The sequence below is a fragment of the Zeus faber genome, assembly GCF_960531495.2.
Source record: "Zeus faber genome assembly, chromosome: 21".
NCBI classification, from domain to species: Eukaryota; Metazoa; Chordata; class Actinopteri; order Zeiformes; family Zeidae; genus Zeus; species Zeus faber.
In genome coordinates this window covers 23,624,362-23,638,149 of record NC_137208.1, presented here as the reverse complement: position 1 = coordinate 23,638,149, position 13,788 = coordinate 23,624,362, and the positions used below count along the sequence as shown (strand labels likewise).

Below are 13,788 nucleotides of genomic sequence, written 5' to 3'. Positions count from 1 at the left end.
GCAAGCCCAGAAAGCCGAAGACACAGGGCAGGACAGGATACACGAATACGGTTAATTCACACGTTAATTGACAGTTAATCATTGCCCACCCCCGCCCCCAACCCATACCCCAACTCCCCTCCAAGGCTTTAGCGGGGGACCTGGCTGGGCATCTGATTGGCTGGAAGCGAGCAAGAGCAGCCTAGGTGGTCCGGAGCGCCCGTGGCAGACAGATACGGTTCTGGCATAGTTGCACGCCAGGCAGAAGTAATGAAAGCGGTTGCTTGCTCATGTGGAACCCTTGTATCGTGTCTGGTTAGATAACAGTAGGGGCGATGCCTCATCCCTCATTGTTTTGGCCTCATTTTCCGACTTACGCGATTCTATTTTTATTTATATTTTTGCCCAGCATGTGCGAGAAGCGACCTCGCCACCGTCTTCAGTGACCAGAACTGACTCACAGCGAGTCGGTCGCTTCCAAAGAGCGCCGCACACCGCCCTCGGATGTCCACCGTACTGAAGGCTGAATTAAGTCACATTCGCTAGGCAACCAGAAGCCGACCTTTCCACTAATTGTCAGCTTTATATAGCACAGGCAATATTTTATTCTCTTTCGCAACTGTATCGATCACACAATGTCACACAATTCGGCTTTAATATTGGTGGATTTCTCTCGGAATTCCCTCTGAATTTCTTATCCTTATTGTGGCAAACCCTTGTTAACACGGCCAGCCATTGCGATGTCATTCAAAGTAATACAAATGGTTTTGCACGTAAGGCGATCTCAACTATTTTAGTTGGGAAGGAGAGAGATGTCTATTTGCTTGGATCAATAATGTATCAGTGGCGCATTTTACTTCATTTTTCTGTGGAATGTCATAAGCAATGTTACCTTGTAGTTACGGTATAATGTTTTCTCTGCTTATTGCCTCAAACAGCACAAACAAAAAATGTCATCCATTGAGACAGAAAGAAGGGACGGACAGGGATTCATTATCAAACCCAGCAGTAGAGTTTACTTATATTTCAATAATTCGAGCCTTGGCAATACAGTCCTTTCAAAAAAGAAGAAAAAAAAGAGTAACTGCTTTTCTCCAAGGCTAAACAATTAGGTTACATAAGCTAATTTGAGTCTTGCATTTCCATGTCACAGACCTCCAGCCATCTGAGCAGCTCATTTGAGGAAAAAAAAGGGCCCTAATTATCCGACGCACCAAAGAGGGAATCATTTATTCCATTGTGGTCGTGCGCTCACATCTACATAAATGGCTGCGGCTAACGATAACCCCCCCACTGTTTGCATCCAAAGCTTCCTGACACTTCGATGAGGGGGGGGTCGCTGCAAATTGAATTTTTCCCATTGTGGTTGCCGGTTGGAGCACATGGATCATTTTTCGAGAGGATCCGCCATTTGAATCGCAAAGGGAGTTAGTCTGCAGAAGCGGTGACTAAATGTTTAGTATGGGAGGAAGATTTTATTTGACTTTTTTACATTTCTTCTTGGGTTGTACAGTCTGACCATCTCACCATCAAATCTGATTTTTCTCATTCAATTTAAACCATAATACATGGTACATTACATCATTTAGCAGAAGCTTGTCCAAAGCGACTTACAATTATTCATACACCTGAGCAGCCACCAGGAGAAGTAAGGGGTTGCATGTCTTGCTCAGAGAAACTTCAGCATGCTACCAGGAGGGGCTGGGATCGAACCACCTGATTACTAGAAGACCGCGTGAGCCACTGGCCCCTGGTAACACCTCGAGCTTACTATCAATTCCTACGTTGTCCCCTTGATGTTAGCCATGGCCATCAAAAAGTATCCTGTGGTACGACCTTTGAAACTCTGCATTGTTTACAATTCATTGGCGCACCTAAATATGAACATGTTTTGTAAATTGGTGATATGGACTACTGTGCGCCCTTTACATTTTGAGACCTGGGGATGACTCCCCATTCGACGCTTTCCGGAGTCTGGTCCACCCCGGAGCGACTGTAATTATACCCAATCATACCCAAAAGGTTTGTAAGGTTTTGATTCAATTTTCAAGGGGCCTGAGGCGGACGCCTTCAAAACGCGAGCTTTATTTTCCGAAAGGGACGAACAGGAACAGGAAAGACGAGACGGTGGCGTGAGGGTCAAAGCGATGGAAGGCCTGCTCTCACCCCTCGATTCTCGCAACCATAGGAAGAGTTGTGTAATAGAGAGAGAGAGAGAGTGCGAGAGTGAAATGAGGGGAGAGGCCTGCTCTCACCCCTCGATTCTTGCAACCGTAGGAAGGGTTGCGTAATAGAGAGAGGGCGCGAGAGTGAAATGAGGGGAGGGAAATTAGATAAAAATGAGAGCACAGGAGAGGAGGGGAGTGAACACCACCAGGGCTCAAGGTGTAAAACAAACACTCAGGAGGAGGAGGAGGAGGAGGAGGAGGAGGGGGGGGGCAGGATGAGATTGGGTAGACTATGCAACGCTTTAATGTAGAAACACCTACGTCACATCACGAGGTGTGAAGCGGCGCTCCACCAGCAGGGGATCCAGGAAGGAACACTCCAGACCCAGAGCATCATTTTCATTCGGAAATAGGAGCGAATGTTAAGAAAGAGCTTATTCTGTTCATCTCAAACATGTGAGGATTTCCCCCAGGATCTAAATCTTACTTGTTTTAAATGCTGCTACCTTCAGAGCTATTTTACTGTGCATCTGCTGGGCGCAGTGACTGTTCGCGGTACCGTTGCTAGTTCAGTCAGCTTGAGGGTTTTGTTGACGGTAAGGTTCACACTTTTCTTGAGTTAACAAATGGCCGACAGACGGACAGACAGACAGACAGACAGACAGACAGACGCATTTACCTTTTAACCCCCTTTTTAACTTCTCGTTCCTCGCGAGAGAGCAGAAACAAGGGAACCTGGCCATGGTGGCAAAAAAGACTGCGAGACTCCAGAAGGTGAAAGATTTTAACGCTCCCTTCACGCGGCAGCCAGGGGCTAGCGGGACATAAAACCTACTGTCGTTGACAGAAAAAAAAAAAAAAAAAAAAGGAAGCGCTGCCCTCTTCAATCCTCCCTGACATCGGTGACGGTGACTAACGAGCTGTCGCTTTTTGTCTCCGTCCGCCCCCGCAGCCCGGGGGTTACCGTTTCGCAACCCCAGTCCTCGGCAGAGAACCATACAGGAACGAGCTCTTACCACCCCTGAGTGCCGTATTGTCCTTTAATCCAGTATCAGCGACCGACAATGTTAGCCTGTCGTGGGAATATCATTTGGTGTTGGCCAAAGTTGGCAAATGGGTTATTTTAATCTCGGCCACTAAACTGTACATACATACGTCAGATCTCACAAAGCTAAGTGCCACATTTATGTTGGCACCTGACATTTATGACATTTTATGATTTTTTTAACTTTATTTTTTCTGACAGAATGCAAAACACAGCAAAAGTCACTGTTGACTCTGACTTATAAGCACTCAATAATTTCATTAATTTCATAATTTAATAATTTATCATTTATTACCCTCTTTACCAATCATTTATTCTATGCATAGAATTGCATTTGTATATTCCATATATTTTATATATTTGGCTATTTATTTTTTCCTGTATATTTTACTTTTTCCTTTATTTCATTATTTATTTATTTTTCAGGCAAAAACAAGCAAAGAACAACTTCTGCAGATTTACTTAAATTTTTAAAAAAAAATTAATTTATTTTCACAAAAGGCAGCGGCGGTTGCAGCTGGAGACTGACACTGTGTTTGGAGGCTTACGTAACATCCCTCCTGCATGGTCTTTCATCGCTCGGCGCTAGGCTACTAGCACATTCCCCAGCCAGCGCGGAGCAGGAGCATGGAGTTGGAGGAGTCAGAGGTCACCAAAAGAGGCTTACTGCAATCTCACCCCCAAATCCAACCCTTCCCTTTAAATCCAAACTACCGTAATATTAATATACTGCACTGCACAATGGTGCGCTGTTCTAACCCCCAGTGCTGGCCAGTTCAGCTGACTTTTAGATATTCTCACTGAAATCTTCATTATATATATATATTGAATATATATATATATATATATATATATATATATATATATATATATATATATATACGGAAAAAAAATATATATATATACAGTAGAGTGCAAGGAGCATATGAAAGCTATTCCCGTTTCATTATCAATTTCACTGCGCTTCGTTGTTCACTGTCATGTTTTTTAATAGAAATTAAGTTCAAAAACATTAGGATACATTGCATTAAAATAGTACTAATATAATATCGTACTAATACGACTCCACTATTACTCCTGCATATAATCTGTTTATTTTATGACAAGCAACCCTCAACACTGGCGCCAGATCATATGGAGCACACGTAATCAATCAGGGATTCAACCCCCGAAATGAGTTGCTTATCCTGCTGCCAGTTAAGATTGAATATTTTTGGTCACGATACCAAGTTTGCTAATCTTTTCCAAGTCTGTTTACGGGATTAGTTTTGACAGCTATAATGACAAGGAGACAGCTTATCGTCCCTCCAGGGCTGAAGCGCTGCCACCCCCCCACCCCCCGAGCCTGCAGACCGGTGAGCGAGCAACTTGGGCTGGTGTTTGGGGGTAGATTGAATCTTAGAACCGGATCGTTGGAACGTGGAGCAGAAAGTCCAATAACACCGCAAATTGCAAACTATATTTATAGACAAACAGCAGACAAGCGGCCGACCCTAAATCCTACGGGCTAATGGCTAAACAGCTAAAACCCTGCATCTAAATAAAAAAAAACTTGGCTTTTACACCAAATCTGACAAATGAATGACAGTGACACATCAGAGGTCTCGTTCGTTTTCACGGAGAGTCGCTGACCGCACGCAAAAAGCTCCAACACTCTCTGCAGTTCGGAGATTTCAGAATCCAGTCAGGGGGCAGGAATGCATTGGCGTTTTTCAACCCTTGGATCCGAGGCCATGACCAGAATCCACTGCGACCGAGTATGACAAACTTGAGTTATCAGAACTGGGCTTAAAACTAAGTAAATAAATTACGTACTGTATATAAAGTAGTATGCGTAGTTAGCGGAGCAAGTTCTGCCAAGACAACTCGACGGCGTCATACATGTTGGGCTCTACTCTTCTATCGAATTTGGGCTCATCACTCCTAGATTTCTAGCTTAGCCTGTTGTTTGCCGTAGACGTCGCAGGGAGCGATGAGCAGTAAATCCTGCCGCAAAACTCAAACGATGCATAATAAATAAAGATCATTTTCAAAACAAATGTAATAGTTATGCATCAGAAGTTAAAGATGGGTGTCACTCTGTCCACTGCCATTAAAACTATTTGTATATTAATGAATTGTGTGTATTTTTTCAGTTGTGAGCACTTCGGAATCACTATATAAGTGAAGTTTTAAATTCTTGTCATTGAAAATGGTAAACCTCCCGCTGAGCAAACTACTCACTATCATTCTGGAGAGGATGAAGCTCTCCCATTTTTTCCGACATATTTTGTGATGCAAAATCTAGAGACTTGGGAGAGCTGAGGTGACTTAAAATCTCTCTAATTTTTCATCTTGGAATACATCTAGGTGTATGTTGTGTATAGTTTTCGCTCGCTGTATTGATATGTTGATCAGAGCTGGATCGGAGCCCGAGGCAAACAAGGCATCACATTTTCACGTGTGCGCCTTGACAGTGGGGAAAACATAAATTTTAAATAATCTTTAAATATTGTGATGTGATTAATCTGAACAGTCTCTGGCAATCAATGTCCATGAGTTTTTCCCTTCACTTTTCAAACCGTGAACAATGTATTGAAATGCACGTGACAATAATTAGTAGACAGGTTTCCACTGTTTTCACACCCCTGAATTTAACTTGAATCTGTGATGGCTTCGGCGCGATGTCTCACTCCTGGCTGTTCCTGTGCATGTGTGAACAGAGTGCTGAAAAGCATTGTGGGCCGCCAGATGTTTGAAAATAAATCCAAGCGGGTTTTAAAATCTGCAGTGAAAAGAAAATAACCTTGAAAAATATTTGATTGCAACGTTCATCATACTGGAATAGACTTGGGAATCATCATTGATAATGTCTTTGAAAGGCTCCTGTGGGCTGCTTTATTATTAGTTTAAGCCACAGCTCAGCAGGAGTAAATGGTCAATTATTTACCTTAATCGTAGCACATGGCAACCGGTGATAAAAACAAAACTGATTCTCAATAACCCTAGTTAGTATCAATGATGGAGATTGAAACTGAACATAGCGACCCAGGGAAATTAGAGAGGTGGCGGATAACTAACATGTCGTCAACATGCTCCATCGCAAAAAGAACAAATATGAAAAAATGGTTTCAGTGCATTTTAACAAGAGATGGAAATGCTGAACCTTTGTCGCTTAACTCTGTTGTCATTGTGGCAACTGCATTGCATTGATGTGGAGAGAAACATTCAACCGGTTTAAAAAAATGCAAAGAGGGGAGTCACGTTGAGGAAAGGAATTCAACACCCCACAAAACTGACTAATTGCTCCCTGATTGCTTCCTCTCTCTTTGACAGCCCTGAAACCAGCTTCACACCAAATCCAACAAACGACAACAACAAACTGGAAGTCTATGGAGAGTGTAATTCCACGCACTAAAAAATTTTTCGCCTGACACTACAACAGGAGCTCACGCCCTTAAAAAACGAAGTAAATAAGTCAATATAAAACAATGATGCACTTTGCAAACACTTTCGGTACTTTTGTGATGGGGATCTGACTGTCTGTTGTGTTTTTGGATTCAGTGTGAAGCGAGCTTTAAGCCGTCCCCACAGAAGCAGCGGAAAAAAGAGAAAACTGCTTCTGAAACAATTTTAGCCGAGGGAACCATAAATACCACCTCATGGAACTTGCGCAGCTTCTCAGCCGTGAATCACTGGGTGAATTCTAGAAGCCAAGTGAATAAATAGGCAAACAAAGGAAAGGAAAGACACAGGAATAAATCGCTTTGCGGAAGACTGCACCCAGATGTTGCGCTGATGGCGAGAGGTCACCGGCATTAGGTAGAGTCACGTGCGCATCCCCCCATCCTCACCCCGCCGCAGGCTCTCCGCTTATACCGATGTGAGCCGAGGTGGGACGCTTAATTACTGTTAACTTCACTCCGAAGCCGTGACGCTTCCGGAGGGAAAAAAAAAAATGAAAACAAGAGCTGTTACATAATCTAAAGGGATTTGGAGGCGGCGAGGGTGGCTTTATGAAAATCAACACAGGGAGAAATCTGGATTTATTTATTTTTTTTATTATAATGGTCAGAATAGTCAGTAGTATGATATTGCATTACATTGCCGGTGCGTCTTGAGTTTGTTTGAGATGAGGAGAGTCGGCCTCAGTCACAGGTTTTCACGTGTCTACCGAGGTGTGAAAGAGATGTTCGAGCGCCTCAAACACTTCACGGCCATTGACCTCGCCATCCTCGGAGTAGTATAAATAGAATACAATAGAAGAGAATAACTGGCTTTTTCGAAAGGAACGTGTTGGCACAAAGCTGGTTAGGGGAGCTGTACTTTGTGAAGGCCTTGACAAATGCCCATTGAAAAGACGTGTTACAAGTTCCCCTTTTCTGGATTGTGCAAAGCTCCTTTTTCCAATTATTTTGCTACTCCACATCGCCCTCTCCAGCTTAATCTTTCAGATGCTGTTGCTCTATATGTACATAAAAAAGTGGGGGTTCTTCTCACAGTGGATATAACTTCCCTTCACTTCTATATACTTTCAATATTTCCATGGGAGCTGTCAATCTAACATTAGATCTTCATTTTCATCCTTGTGATCCTTATTCTCTCTCAAACGTGCCGTGCACTCTCTCTCTTTCTCCTTGTCCTCATCCGTGTCATCCCCTCTTCTCAATCACTTCCCCTCACTCGCACTCTCATTTCCATCTTTCGGCTGCCCGCACTCTGCCTCCTCTCTTGGCAAATGCTAAGTGACAGTTGATGGCCCTCAGAGGAGAGCGACGTCGCTCCGTGTATCTCCCGCATCCCCGGGGATGTCGATGTTTCCCCACAAAACTCTACTATCAGATTTCACCAGGCCGATATCGACCGCCAATTCATTGCCATCATGTGGCCCACAAAGACACATCTGCATAAATCTTACATCTGTTTTAATTTGCAACGCCAACGCTTTCTCTTGAAAACTGCCCTAATATCTGACATCTGTAATGGAGTTCAATACTCCAACAACAACAATGTTGGTTCTCATCATTTAAAACTGCACAACCTTGGAGCAACACTTTACTACTAAGAAACGTGCCACTCTGCTGCAACTTATCACTGTGCTTAAATGCAGTTCAACAAGGACAAACATCTTAAAAGCCTTACAAAGAAAATCTTTCAAAAACCCACAGCTCACATTATGGTCATACAGTCTTTATATGTTAAACCAAAAATTGCAGTTGCAAATTTTGCCTTTTACCAGAGTTTTTCATGGGTTTTGGCTCTTTTGCACTTCAGCAAATCAGCTCTTTTGGCTCCATCCGTGCTAGGCTTACACATTTGCCCCATTGAATTGCATTTAAACACAGTGAGAACCTACAGCAGAGTGGTAAGTTTCTCAATAGTATAGCATTCGGTGAGGTTCTGTTATGTTATAAATGATAGAAACCAACGTTTTAATGAAGTCGGTCCGGGTTGAGAAATGGAGAACCTACGCTTTACCATCCATACATAGTGCTGGTTTTCATTACTATGCACATTACTGCTGGAAATGTGAGTTTTTAGTACACTAGCAGTTCTCAGAACCTAACCATTGTCAGTGTTCTGAACACTCTTTGCAGTTGTTAATTTATAAATGAGTACCTGACTTAATGGACTCACAAAGCAGAGACCACCTAAGACAGCAATCTGCTGTAGAGCCACATTTCTGTCCCCTTTCTCCTAGGGATTGAGGGTTTCGCAGACATCCTTGTGCCAGGGGCCACCGCTGACAAAAGACAGTCCGCCATAACATCTTCACTCGACACTCAAATCCCATCAACTGACTTTAACAGTGTAAAAATTGGATGAAAGCGTCTTCATGCACTGGGGGGGCAACGGCTGCCATTGTCTATTGTCTAATATGCTTTTTACTCCAATAAATACCTCAATACCTCCACCTCCATAAGCTACTACGACAGCCTCTTGAGCCCTACAACCCCAGGGGGCCGCAATCCTTGTTCATAGAGATCGCTTGTATGGATTCATGCAAGGCCTTTATTCATGGGCCCTTGCACGGTTCCGGGCATGGAGCACGGAGCATACATGCACCTGTCTGAACCGGGGACAGCTGGGCTGGACTCAAACAGGGACACCTGAAAGACAATACCCCACAAACACACCGACATTCCTGCGCTCCTCGCTCATCAGGCTCACTAACACTTTCCAGCAAGCTGTCAGCGAACGCTGACGCTCACTTATAGGATACCTTAACACCTATTCTAAAAATTCCTCTGCAGTCCTCGCCACTCTGTCCTTTCCGAAATATATATATCAAAAAAGGTATATTTCATGTTTATGTTGGATTTTTAAAACTGTAATAAAACACACAAGTAATAATAGAAGATTCCAGAACCAGACTTATATTCCCAATAATTCTATGATGATGATGATAATAATACCAATGAATAATAATAATGATGATAGTAGGGGTGCTAGGTAGACACCTTGGGTTACTTTAGGATCGTAGCACAGGTTGAATTATTGTGACACTTGACCTTGATGTTTCTAGTTGAAAAGGGTTTATCTTTTTGACAGTAAGTCTGATTTGCAAACTAATCCACCAATGAATCCACAAATGTAGGTCACAATTGCTGCCGTGCCAGCGTCCTGGACGGTATTTTTGGGAGTCACAGTTGAGTTAACAACTCAATAAATGACACAAGCATCAGCTGTAGAGACCCTCGGCTGCAGTGTAACATCATTTACTGACAAGTAAAAAAAAAATGTAGACACAAGAAATAACTCCGAAATGTAATATACAATCATGACCAAGCAGTAGATACATGATAAGAAAGCTCTGCAAAGTTCAGTAAATTGTATTACTTTACATTATTGTAATGCAGCCTCAAAGTCCATATTTAACTACATTGCGATATCTAGTCTTGCGATATGCCGATATATATCGTCCAACAGTAATTAAACGTTTGAATTAAAATGATCCATCAGCAACATCCATCCATCCATCCGTCCGTCCATCCATGCACAATGCGATCTTGTCAACCTCACACCTCGCTACTCACTGTGGATGTCTTGAAGCACAGCCCCGCCCCCCTTGCCGAAGGAGTCCTCGACGTTGCTCTCTTTAAGTTCCCGTTTCTTCTGTCTTCCGTTTGGTACTCGTTCTTTTTCTTTGTTGTTTGTTTTTGTTGTTGTTGTTTTTTTTTTTTAAACTCAAATGGTCTGTATTTGAAAAGGATCAGCAACAAATGCGTAAAAACCCAGCTCAGGTCCCAGATATCCCCCTCTTTCGGGCGCCGTCCACCGTGCAGGTAGAAATAATCCTTCATGAAGTAATGTTTCATTAAAAAGGGGACAGAAAAATCACCCTCACTTTCTGCACAACCTGAGTGAAGTGGAGTCAACGGGTAGAAGTACTATACGTCTTAAAAATAAAGTGGTTTATTTATTATATATATATTTTTTGTATCTGCAATGTCACTGTAATTCATAAATAGCAGGCCTATAAGAATATGTACATATACGCATATGTATTAAATGCAACATATTTTTAGAGTAAACATATGACTAAAAGACGGTAAATATGAAAATAAATTTCCTTTTTTCTTCTATTCCTACTCCATAGGCAGTAAAACGTGGGAGAGCCGGACGGTTAAGGCCTACACAGCAACATAATCCTCTCCGCAAGTCTGTATTTCCAGTCTCTCGCACAGATGCCCTACTTTTCTCACCAGTTGCGTGAGGAATTTGCGCAAAAACACACACACACACAGGTGGGCCTACGGGGAATAATGGGGACGGGGGGGGGGGCACTGTAGGCGATGCGTGCATGCTATGCATAATTATTTTTTTCATCCTATATCTCTTCGGGTCTCTGGTAGGATGCGCTTGGAGGGGGATTACAATGTGCTTTTCTGCGCTCAAACCCTCCAGGATCGCGCTCTGCTGATCGTCCAGTTGTGCAAAAGGCGCATAGAGCCCATTGGCGGGGGATGTTCTTCACAAAACTGACGCTATTTGGCTGTGTAACTGCGGCTGGAGCGAAAGTCTCGCAATTGCGCACTGGAGACTACAGATCCATTTCCCTGGTGTCCAAGCAGAAGGCGTACAGGGACCTCTTGATGCCCATGCTGCTGTTCACTTTCGCGTTCGTCTTCTCCGCGGACGCGCCCCCCTCCGTGTTCTCCGCGTTCTCCGACTTCACGGAGGACTTGCTGCCCCTGCGCTTCAACTCCGGGCTTGCGCGACCGCTGTTCGGCTCGTCCTTCAGAGACGACTGGTCTTGGTCTGTCTCCCGGTGGTAAAAGTAGTTGAAGTTAGACACGATCACTGGAACCGGCAAGGCGATGGTGAGCACGCCGGCTATGGCACAGAGAGAGCCCACGATCTTCCCCCCCACCGTGATCGGCCTCATGTCGCCGTAGCCCACTGTCGTCATGGTGACCACTGCCCACCAGAAGGCGTCGGGGATGCTGGAGAAGTGGGACTCCGGTTCGTCCGCCTCCGCGAAGTACACGGCGCTGGAGAAGAGGATGACGCCGATGAAGAGGAAGAAGATGAGGAGGCCCAGCTCCCGCATGCTGGCCTTGAGCGTCTGGCCCAGGATCTGGAGCCCCTTGGAGTGTCTGGAGAGCTTGAAGATGCGGAAGACACGCACCAGGCGGATGACCCTCAGGATGGCCAGAGACATGGCCTGCTGGCCGTTCTGGTGCTCCTGGCCCTGCTGCTCCGCCAGCTCCGTGCCCACTGTGATGAAGTAAGGCATGATGGACATGATGTCGATTATGTTCATGATGGTTTTCGAGAACTCCGACTTACTGGGGCAGGCGAAGAACCTCACGAAGAGCTCGAAGGTGAACCATATCACACAGGTGGTCTCTATGATAAAGAAGGGGTCCGTGAAGGTGAGGGACGGGCGAGGCGCGGTGCTGTTGTCGGGTCGACTGGTCACCGGGAGCTCCCGCTCGTCCCGGAACTCCGGCAGGGTCTCCAAGCAGAAAGTGATGATGGATATGGTGATGACGATGACGGACACGATCGCAATGCCCCGCGCCGGGCTAGAGCTCTCCGGATACTCAAAGATGAGCCATACCTGCTTCTGAAACTCATTCTGAGGCAGCGGCTTCTCCTCCTCCTTGATGAAGCCCTCGTCCTCGCGGAACCTCTCCATGGCCTCCTCACCAAGCTGATAGAACCGAATTTCATCCGCGAACACGTCTATCGACACGTTGACGGGTCTCCGGATCTTCCCGCCGGACTGGTAGAAATACAAGATCCCGTCGAAACTTGGGCGGTTGCGATCGAAGAAGTACTCGTTCCGGAGCGGGTCGAAGTACTTGATCCGCTTGGCGGGGTCCCCCAGCAAAGTGTCGGGGAACTGGTTCAGGGTGCCCAGCTGTGTCTCGTACCTCAGACCGGCGATGTTGATGAGCACTCGCTCGTTACTCTCCGCGTCCGTGTCCGCGTCTAGCAGCTCCTCGTCGAACAGATGCGGACTGTGGTCCGCGCGTAATAGCGCGTCCATGGCGTTCTCGCCGCAGCCGAACGTGCTGTTCATGTCATTGATCTTCCACGGGGAGCTCCGCGGGGGGTTCCCGGGGGTGTTCATCTCCTTGCCGCGGTCCTCGCCGAGTCCCGCCGTGTGCGCGAAGGGCGGCTGCGGGTGAGGATCCAGCGCGTTCCGGCGCGCGTCGTCCGCATTCCCCCCGCTCCCCTTCGCACCGCCGTTCTCGAAGCTGACCAAGGCTATCTCCATGGCGAAGCCATTAATATTCATTTAAAAAAGAGGGGAACAAAACACAACGCACACAGCTGTAAAGTGGATAAATGTATGTATCCGAGTGGGAAAATAATAATAAACCGATCTCCCTCCTTCCACGAAAAAAAAGCTGGACAAAAAGTCCAGTAGGACACGTATGCGCTCCAAACGCTCCAAACGCTCCAAACGCTCCAAACGCTTTATTCCGTGGATCCACAACGTAAATAGTGTCGTCGAGAGAAGGGAAGACCCGGATGAGAAAGTAATGATTATCACTGACGTCAAAAGTGATGTTCACCCATTGTTGCTGCCTTTGGAATGTCTGTGGATGTCAGGCAAGCTGTCATCCTCCACTCAGAGGGAGAGAGAGAGAGAGCGAGAGGGGAGGGGGGAGAGATAGTGTGAGAGGGGGGGTGTGCTTATTTATTCTCCGTCATGTTGTATTTGATGGGGGCGGTCATGCGCTGGTGTTGGAAGTTTTTTTTTTTTAAACGTCATTTCATGTATAGCCTATGGATAACCAATATAAAGTGCACGAACGTGAAACCAAGAAATGAAACGCCCATAGTGGCATTTTACAACACGGAGTATGCTTTTACCTCAAATGTATTATATCATTTTGACTCTGACCGCATAGATATATACTTCCAATATACAGTCTGCTCAGTTATTGGACTGGTGGGATGGCAGAGTGTTCATTTTTATATACATTTTCTGCAGGATGAATGCATTCAGAATATGCATTACAGCTTTAAGTCCTATTGTGTCATCTTATCTTATGTGCAACAAAGCCTACAATAACAATAAAGGTATTATTGTATCAAAACAACTGTGCAACTGTGACAGTGGAATTTGTCGTCGTAGAAAATAATCACACATGAGAA

General features: G+C 45.1%; 1 protein-coding gene across 1 annotated transcript; it reads right to left on the bottom strand.

Annotated features, from left to right (window-relative positions):
* Window positions 1–11,215: 11,215 nt before the first annotated feature.
* Window positions 11,216–12,901, bottom strand: LOC307246574 (potassium voltage-gated channel subfamily A member 5; the record flags this gene model as incomplete). Its single annotated transcript, XM_080022544.1, has 1 exon — window positions 11,216–12,901. The coding sequence occupies one exon, from the start codon at window positions 12,899–12,901 to the stop codon at window positions 11,216–11,218; it is 1,686 nt and encodes a 561-aa protein (XP_079878670.1).
* Window positions 12,902–13,788: the final 887 nt, after the last annotated feature.